The sequence below is a fragment of the Psammomys obesus genome, unplaced genomic scaffold (genome assembly GCF_907164565.1).
Source record: "Psammomys obesus unplaced genomic scaffold, mPsaObe1.curated_primary_1811, whole genome shotgun sequence".
Classification (NCBI taxonomy): Eukaryota; Metazoa; Chordata; class Mammalia; order Rodentia; family Muridae; genus Psammomys; species Psammomys obesus.
Window position 1 is genome coordinate 3,759,465 of NW_026591643.1, and position 9,678 is coordinate 3,769,142.

The window sequence follows — 9,678 nt, forward strand, 5'->3', positions numbered from 1 at the left end:
GACATTGGAAATCAAGCAAGACATTGGAAATGGACTTCATAATGATGCTGAACTTGGCTTAGTAATAATCTAATTCAATTAATCCGTCATCAATCCAGTACTACAGTGATATAAAATGGGGCAGCAAGATGAAATAGATTCGAGACTTAATCTTTATTGTCTTATTTGATAACTGTGGTTCTAGGATAGTTACATCTCTGAGCCTTCAATACTATGACTTTTGAAGTGCAGACAAGCCTGCTCTACAGGGTTCGTAAGTTAGTAATTATGTACACAAAGCACCTGTGTGGTGGACATTCACTATAGAAGAGCTCTTCCAGAAGGGCTCTTCCTGCTACTAATTTAAATTATGTCCAAGTTAAATATTAACCAGTAAGCCTTTCCTATATGCTTAGCTGTCTGATTTTATATACCTTTCCCCTTGCTCTTTTAAGAGGGTACAGAGTTCAGATCCTGGAGGATTGGGATCAGACTGGAGACCTGGGTGTTGGATAGAAATAAATTGCAAAAGCCATGGCTAGGACGGCTCAGCAGATAAAGACACTTGAGAGTGCAATCCCTGGTCCTGATAGAGGAGAAGCGAATCATGAAAATTCTCCTCTGACCTCCATTAAAACCATGGCAAAAAGTGATAAAGGAGGAAGCTGTAATGAGAAGCTGGATTTAAGAGAGAACTGTGAGAAAGGGGACTAGGTCAGAGGTGATTTGGATCCTGCAGCATGGGGGTCGAGGTGATTCTCCTGTAGGAGGGAAGAGAGAAAAGACTCAGTAATCTTAAGTGGTGAGTGAGGGGAAAATAAAGGTGTGTGATTTGTGCTTTGGGGAACTGGAGGTGTTGACTCAGATGTTCAAAAAATTCTGGGGTCGTGAGAAAAAAAATAACATTGAAGAACTAAGGACAGTGCCATTGGGGCCTCAAGAGTTAAAGATGCAAGGAGGACAGGAGGAAGAGGATGCAGGGAGGAAGAGGATACAGGAGACAGGAAGAGGATGCAGGGAATTTTTGAGAGAGGAGGAAGAAAGTAAAGTTTTGATTATTCCTTGGAAGAGAATCAGGTACAAACTGTCCAGATGCCCTGGCATTTGAATGCATTCTCTGTATATTTCACTCCACTTTGAGAATGCCATGTCTGTAGTTACAGGGGGAGCCTAGCAGAGAAAGAACGATTTGTACTCACATTGTGAATATTGATTTTATTAGAAGATGATTCTGCTTTGTAAGCAAAACAGACAATCAGGATAAACAACTCAGAATAAGCTGGCGCTCCACATCCCTGCCTTTTAACACCATCCACTCAGGACAGTGTTGACTGAAAGTCAGCTAAGTCACTAAGGAAGTCTCCTGGTACTTTGCTGTTGCTGGGTTTGTTTCTGTTTTTTGAGGCAGGATCTCGTGTATTCCCAGCTGGTCTCTGACTGGTAATACAGCCAAGGATAGCCTTGAACCTGCAATCTTTCTGCCTCAACCGCCCCCTCCCCCCAAGTTCTGGGAGTACAGGTATGCACAACCATGCCTGGTTTTTGTGGTGCGGAAGATTGAACTCAGGCTTGGTGCATGCCGGGAAAGCACTCAACTAACTGAACTTCAGCCCCAGTCCTCATCTTTGCTTCCTAACGGTAATACAACACTCCCTTGCATTTCACTGCTCTTGTTTCCAGCTGAGGAAACCAAGAAAACTCATTCCTCCCCCCCCCCCAAGATTTTACATTAACTTGAAAACTGTTGCCAAGCATACAAAACTATTGTCAGTTTTTACAAATGTCCATTCTGTGTTCATTCCCCTCGGGCTGGCGAAATGCAGGCTGTAGCCATGCCTCCTAGCTTAGTGCCCTGTGACTTAAGGCTCCATTGAAGCCTTTCACACAGTGATGGAAAGGGGGGCTGGCTGAATGGAGCCCCTCCAAGACCTAGGATGCCTGTGCAAGCAGCTTGTACACACAGATCCTTACCTCCACCTGGCAGAGGCATCTGAGAACTAGAAAATTTCCTCCAAAACCCAGAAAGTGATTTTCCCGCCCACCAGGGACCCAAGAGCCACACAGCAGGTCATTGGAAGGCCGGAACTGGGGTTTCATGGGCAGGACCTGGTTATCACTGTTTTCAGCTTCTTCATTTCTCTGCACTTTCTTCTTGTGATGACCTCGGGACTTGTTTGTAGGCCACAATGCTGTAAGAATTTGCAAAGGAGAATTATGAAGGGAGAGGTGGAATGAGGCGAAGGGATAGCTTTTCCTCACCTGTGCCTGGGTCATCTCCCACCACTCTTTCTCACCGACAGGGAGAGAGGTTGGCCCCACTGTGCACCAGGCTGTTATTGGCTCTAGAGAAAACTCTCCAGATTCCTTCCAGTCCTGTGATAATGAACTTCTCCTGATGCCACAACGCTGAACTGGACGCACCTTCCTGGCACCTCGTTGCCTGTCACTCCTGGCTGCTGATGCGTTCCCGTGACTGTCTCGGATAGCCAGAGTAACCTTCACCGATCCCAAGCAGATTATCTGCCTCAACCTCGGTGACCTCCGAGAACCTTCTGGTCTATCCCCTGTCCCAGCGCTGGGCTTGTAGGTGCTTTACATGGGCGCTAGAGATCTGAACTTGTACCTTCATGCTTCCTCAACACACATGTCACCTGCCGTCTTCCTAGCCCCACATCGTTCTTGCTTTGTTTAGACGGGTCTCCTGGGAAGCCTAGGTGGGGCTCTCCCGAAACTTCTGCCCCTCTTGCCTTCACCCTCCGAGAGCTGGGGTTGCAGGGATGGCCTGCCATGCCTGGTTTAGGACGAGCTGGGGCTTGAGACTGGGGCTTCACACATGCTAGCTAAGCTCTCCACCAGCAGAGCTCCAGCCCCTGTCTCGGGCCACAACTTTTTGACAAAGCATTTGTTCATTAAACAAATCCTCCCGAAATACTTCTTAGGTGCTGAGCTCTCTGCGGGACACAGTGGACAGGTGGGAGCCACACCGCCGTGGTCTCTGTCCCCTGCAAACCTCCAGCCTAGTGGAAGCGTGTTAAACAGGGCACCACTAATTGTCAACAGCTGGTGTGCTCTGAAGGAGAAGCTGCAGGAGTTTAAGCAGGACTCAGCTTAGAGCAAGGTAAAGGGAGAGGGGCTTTGTTTTCTCTGCAAAATAGGGATAAATAATAGTTGCTTCAACGGAGTCTTTGTGAATTATCACATATGAAGTATTTAACTAGTACCATTTTTTAAAAGCCTAGGATAGGGATGGAACATGAATTTACCAAAGTGTGTAGGTTGGAGAAAGTGAAATCATTCTCCTCTGGTGGATGACATTTTCTCTGTGCAACACAAAACCTCTGCGAGCCTGTGAGTACCTGTGTGTGTGTGTGTGTGTGTGTGTGTGTGTGTGTGTGTGTGTATGTGTGTGTGTGCATATGTCTGTGTACTTACATGTGTGTACATGTATGTGGGAGGGTAGGGAGGTAGGGAAGAGGATTGTGGCAAGAGAGGAGCCTCGCAAATACTTTCTTGGCACCTCCCTGTTTATGTAGAGAAGAGCAGGCAGAAAAGTCAGACTCCCACAGTGCTCGTGACAATTCCTCCCTTTTGTTGTAGGGACCAGGCAGGTCCACGTCTGCCCCCCCGCTTCTTCCATTTATAGACAGGCTGTTGGCAGCCCTGGCATCAAGAAGGAAAATGCAGACAGTAAGTGGTCCAGCCTTCTGACTTCATGTTCTCTGCTTTACTCGGCCTTCCTGGGCCTCCGTGGCTAGAAACCCCACAGGTCTTTCCTGCTGCTTGTACAAATGACTGATGCACACTGGCCACCTCTAGCTGGAAGAGATTTTCAGATTCTCGCTGAGTGACCTTGAGGAGAGGGAAGGTCATGGAAACACTGCTACTCCATGCTCAATCTTAGTTTACACTCAAATGACATGGAGAATTTTAAAACGATGTCCATCCTAGGCTGTGCCGCAGATCAATTGAGTCCCCATCTATGGGGATGGGACCTGAGAGCAGTCATTTCTGAAATCCTTCCTGGATGTGCAACATACAGAGAATGTGACTTTGTTGGCATGTAGTGTCTCTCTGCTGCTAAGGAATGATGGAGAAGCACTTAGCAGGTAGCTGCTTCATCCATAGGAGCATCCAGTCAGCTGCTCACTTGGTTGTTTCCAGAGCCTCTTCCTGCTTCTGGGACAGGAGATCATGAAGACCCTGAGTGGCTAATTAAGGTTTGGTGTAGGACTGGCAAGATGGTTCTGCAGGTAAGGATGTTTCCAGGGGACCTGAGGCAGGATTCCTAGCACCCATGTCAGAGGCTTTAACCACCTGTAACTCCAGCTCCAAAAGAACCAACACCACTGGCCTCTGAGGGTACCTGAACACACATGGCATTCACACACACACACACACACACACACACACACACACACACACACACAGACAGACACACAAAACTGGTGCAGAAACAAGTGGCCAAAGTCCACTGGGTGAGGTGTCAAGAGCATCACACCTGTTCCATGAGCCCTCGCATCTCTTCCTGAAGGAGGCAAGCCATCCCGCTTAGCACAACCCGGGTGACATGCAGAGGGAAACAGTCATTGCTTTTGTTGGTCTGTTTATAACTTTATGACCTACTTTAGCAAGTTAGACTTGTTTCCTACTATTGCTTTGGGAGTTTATTTGGATTAGAGAGATTGCTTGAACCTTCAATGAAATGGGATTGGCTACTTGGATGAAACTATTAATCCACTATGTAGATGACCAGGGAGTTGGGACCCCTCAAAAATCTGTACTGCATGCTAGCTCTCATCCAATCAGCCCAAACAGCCAGGATCCAGTGGGAGGGCCTAAAGGACGGAAAGTCCTGGACAGTCCTTGTTCAGTTCTCACACCTTAGGAATGAGACCCGGCTGTGGTCCTCTGCTTGGCTAAGTATCCCCACCCGTTTGATTCTTGTCATTTCCCTCAACTAACAAATAAAGCAAACAGCCTTAACGACTGACGGCTCCTAACCCAGGAGGCCTATATTATGATAGGATGTGAGGATTCCAAAACAAGAAAGGCTTCATCACTGTGTCCTTTTACTCTGCCTTCATTTAACCTTCTACTCTGCTGCCAGTAATACAGCTGCTTCTACTGCTACCTAGTGACCAAGCAGGTACTTCCAAGAGTGAGACTGTGTTAAACCCCTTCTACCTTATGACATATCCTGTGTCTGTCCTGGAAGATACATGTTGCTAGCCCCTACATGAGAGGGCTTCAGTTCAGGGGGAAGTGGTAGGGACATTTGGCTACTGAATACCTAAGTCAGAATTTATTCTAAGGATGACAATATATAAGTGGATTTCAAAGATTTGGTCATTTTAAAAAGTAGACATTTCTATTACCCGATTACGTATGCTGACCACATGTTGAGATACTTGTTTACCAGCTATATTAGCATAATTAACTTCACCATCTTCTTTTTTTTTTTTTTTCCTTTTTGGAGACAGGGTCTCATATAGTGTAGGCAAAAATGAAACTTATTAACAAGCTCAGGATGACATTGAACTTCTGATCCTCCTGCCTCTGTGTCCTGAGTACTGAAATTACAGATGTGTGCCACCACATTGCTTCTATGATGGGAAGGATGAAAGCTAGGCTGTGCAGAGTAAGCAAGCACTGTGCCAATCAAATGACACCCCCAGATCACCTTTTCCTTGGGTCTTGGGGGGATGGCTTAGTGGTTAAAAGCACTTACTGCCTATTTCACTTGATATCACTAAGAGGCCCGCCCTTTTCTGAAGTTAAGCAGAGGAGCAGTGGGTCTGGGGGAGAGGGAAGATGGGGGGGGTTATGGGAGTAGTGGAGGGAAGGGAAACTGAGGTTAGGAGGAAGAAGAAAAAGAGAAGAAGGAGGAGGAGAAGGAACACTTGTTGCTCTTTCAAAAGACTTGGGTTGGGTTCCCAGCGCCCAGCATGTGGCTCACAACCACGTGTAACTTCAGTGTTGGAGGACCCCATCTCTGTCTTCCGGCTTCTGTGGGCACTGGGCACACTTGGTACATAGAAAAACATGCAGACAAATACTTCATATAACTAAAAGATCTTTAAAAATAAAGTGTCTCCTTATCAAATTTAACAAACACACCCGCGCACACACCTACCTTTGTGGTTCACACTCGTTTTTAGTAAAGCCAGAACTAACTGTTATATTCTTTCCATTCTGTTGACCCCTGGGCTAGTGCCTGGCCGTGGAGCAGTTGCCTCTTCTGCTGCTGGGTCCTCCTCCTGCCTGCGCTTGCCTGGAGCTAAGTGATCTTGTTTCACAACTGCGAAGGTGTTCCAGAGGAAGAGGTCAAGGGATTGTTGCCTAGGGTTGTGTTGGGGAGCTCACCGTGCCAGGGCCACTGAGTCCTTTCAAGGCACAGAGAAGAAACAGTCCTTGGGAGGGACAAGCTGGATGACTCTTGCCGAAAGGGATCCAAACCAAAGAGCAAGCAAGTTTCTAACCTGGACTCCAACTCTAAGAAAGTATACGAAGCAGCTATGAATAAATCATCTCACAAGACTTCCAGAAAGGAGCCAGATATTTGGAGCTGTCTGTTCATTACTGTGATTTACAGATTGTTAGATTATCTGTTTGGAAACAAACAAACAAAAAAAAAACAAAAAAACAAAAAAAAAAAAAACACTTCTTCTTTGTGAGAGAGCTTATAATTAAAAAAAAAGTCTATGATTGACTGAAGCACCAGGACCCCAACACACACAGCACAGTTTCTGTCTTACCCAATTGGGACAATGGCCAAGAAGGAGAGAAACGAGGATAGAACAAAGCAGGTGCCATTGAACTTATCCAGGGTGAGCTGATAGATCTTGTTAAATATGGTGGATGTCACCACCCCAGTCAGAGCTAGGCACAGCTGCAATATGACGAACACCTTTCCTGTGGAAGAGACAAAGGTTACAACAGATGTCCTGTCCTCCCTTCCTTGTTTCCCCTGCCTGGTCTCTGGGGAGCTCCAGGAGACCCCTCACTCTCCTAAGGACTCCTTTTCATCTCTGTGGCTCAACTTGATGGGCATCTTGTCTGCATCTAGCTGGATCTTCCCAAAATATGTCTCTGTGACTAGCTTTGTGAGGTGTTTTTCTGCACCCTTTATCCCAGATAGAAACAAGTATGTTCCTTATGAGTTTGAGGGCGCTTGTAAGAATGAGTGTGTGCGTGCATGTGTGCGTGTATGAAGGCCAGAGCTCCAGGGGCCTCCTCGGCGCCCCAGCTCTGGGACTACAGGCATGTACTTCCTACCAGCATTTTATGAGTGCCTGAAATCCAACCTCAGGGCCTCATGCAAGCACTTTACCAATGGAGCCCTCTCCCCAGCCCCGCTTGCGGGGACAGCCTGGGCAGGGCATCCTGGAAAGAGTCCTCTTGCTCACCATAGGAAGAGTCCTTTATGAGTTTGGACATGGCTGATCGGATGGTGGTGATGGGGATGAGTGCAAACATCATGATGGCTCGGGCTGTAACAGATCATAAGAACACTTTTCATGAGTCCAGCTTCGAGCAGGGAGGTCAGAACAGAGCAAAGCCTTCCGCTTCCAGCCCCTCTTCCCCGAAGTCCCTGTGGCCTTGGCCTGGAAGCATTAAACTTCTCTGCTAGCAGCACCCCAGTGTCTGAGGATTCAGACTCTGAATCTCTAGCCCTAGTTCAGCTGCCCCTTAACTAGGCAAATGCAGAGTGGAGGGATGGGGGTGGGTTAAGGAGAGGAGAGGGAGGATGGAGAGAGAGAGCGTGGGAAGGGCTGGAGAGGGGCACTCTGTCCTTTGTACAAGGCTTTCTTAATTGGGAATGGGTGCCAGGTTACCTTGCCATTTTGCTAGCTGTCTCTCTGAGGTTTATGACCTCAGGCAGTTCTCTGATATCTATCTAGAATTTTTCTTTCCAAGTTGTTAGCTATTAGGCACATGAGGCCTTCCATACTGATTCCAAGAGCCACTGACCACATCTTCTTGACCCAGAGCCATGGGTATCACCATGGCAAGATTCAGTCAGCCATAGAGGAAATACGCAGCACTATACTGATAAGCCCATTCCTGTCTCCTTGTACCCCCCTAGAGAGCAAGTTCAGTTCTGGCACAGAGGGCCAGCAGTACCCTGCTGCCTTAAGCCCCACACTTACCAATGTAGAACATGTATGTCTTCTTCACAAAGGCCATGAGAAGGGCTCCAGACCCAAAGGAAACCATCCCGATTATGATCATCGTAGTGTCCCGGAAGTAGCGGGAGAAGACTAAGACACCCAAGAAGCTGGTGATGAAGATTATGTACCCAGAAGCCAGCCCATAGCCCAGCTGCACTTGGTTCCAACTGAGAGGCTCCTTTAGCACAAAAAGGGCCATGACATCCACTGTGCCCACAGCGGCCAGGTCATAGATGATGGCTCCGACAAATAGCAGGGCAACGATGGTTCGGGAGGGCTTCCCTTTCCCAGGAGCCGGAGGGCTTCCTGGTGCATTCTGCTTGTCTAGTTGGTCTGGATCCAGAGTTCGATAGGTGCCTACCATGCCAGACACCGTATCTACGGTGTACACCTTGCTGGGTTCCGACACAGACTCGGGGACTTTCAGCACAAAGAGGCTGTAGAAAAGCGCAAGGGCCGCACACCCCACGCCGCAGGCAGTTAACAGGAGGCCTTGCGCTGAGTGCCCAACGATCTGCTTGAAGAGGTGCCCCGAGGCCATGCTCCCACAAAACCCGGCCAAGCCCAGGACCAAGTCGATGACAATGAGGCGCAAGGAGCGGTGGCCTTCGGAGCAGCTCAGGGATCCCAGTGCCATGACCCCGGACCAATAAGCGGAGAAGCCCCCGCAGAGCCCGTTGAGCGCCGCTGCTCCATACATCACCTCCACTGGCCAGTCCAGCATCACTTTGAGCAGGAGTCCGATGCGGGACAGCAGGAAGCCCAGCATCGAGGTACATATAGAGATCTTGCGATGGTAACGGTCACTGAGCCAGCCCAGTCCATAGGCGGACAGCAGGGGCGTCAGGCCCACCACAAGGTTGTAGATGATGTAGAAATTGGAAATGGCCTTCTGCTGTTGGTCCTCCTGGTGCCCCCTAAGCGACTGGCTGGCACTGTAATTGGAGGAGCCTCCAGCCTCAGGTGCGAAGGCCTCCTTCACTACCAGGAGCAGCCCTGCATCGTAGAGGGAGCCGGCCACCTGGGTTAAGGCCACCACAGGCTCCGTCCAAGTCCTCGCCTGGAAGCCAGAAAGCTGGCTGCCCCACGGACAGGTCACCCCAGGACCCATGTGACCTGTGTGATAGGGGACAGGGCTTGCTGTCCCAGAGACAAGATGCTCCCAAAGCAGCTCAGGGCTCAGTCCCAGAGTGCGGTTCAGGTACTTGCCTTGGGAGATGGGCTGGGCTGCATGTGCGACAGTTTAGCTGCCAAGGGCCTTGCCTGGCTGCGGCCCCTCCTCCTTAGGTCAGAAAAAGCAGTGCTCCGCCTCTACCTCCACCCAGGTTAGGCTGAGCCGGCTGGAGACCGCCCAGAGAAGCACCCACGAGCCTTGGCTCTCTCCCCAAGTGCCTGGAGCTGGCTGGCCGCACAACCTGCCTTCCGCTGACTGCTGAGCACCAAAGGGACTGAAACTCGGCTGAGCCTGAGCGAGCTCTGAGACCGCCCAGGGAGCATTCCAAAGTCCTCCTTTTTTTGGAGGCAGGTT

General features: G+C 49.1%; 2 protein-coding genes across 2 annotated transcripts in view; one reads left to right on the forward strand and one right to left on the reverse strand.

The window, feature by feature from the left end:
• The window catches only part of Snx30 (sorting nexin family member 30), a 95,999-nt gene extending 93,182 nt beyond the window's left edge, over positions 1 to 2,817 (forward strand). The window contains exon 9 of the mRNA XM_055611599.1: positions 2,280 to 2,817. Within this exon, the coding sequence (XP_055467574.1) occupies positions 2,280 to 2,375 (96 nt within the window). The 3' untranslated portion in view covers positions 2,376 to 2,817. The remainder of the gene's footprint in view (positions 1 to 2,279) is intronic.
• Slc46a2 (solute carrier family 46 member 2) lies at positions 2,111 to 9,261 on the reverse strand. Its single transcript, XM_055611598.1, has 4 exons — positions 8,130 to 9,261; positions 7,386 to 7,469; positions 6,735 to 6,891; positions 2,111 to 2,168 (listed from the first exon to the last, which is right to left on the reverse strand). Exons 1-4 carry the CDS (start codon positions 9,259 to 9,261, stop codon positions 2,111 to 2,113), a joined length of 1,431 nt encoding a protein of 476 aa, XP_055467573.1.
• Positions 9,262 to 9,678: the final 417 nt, after the last annotated feature.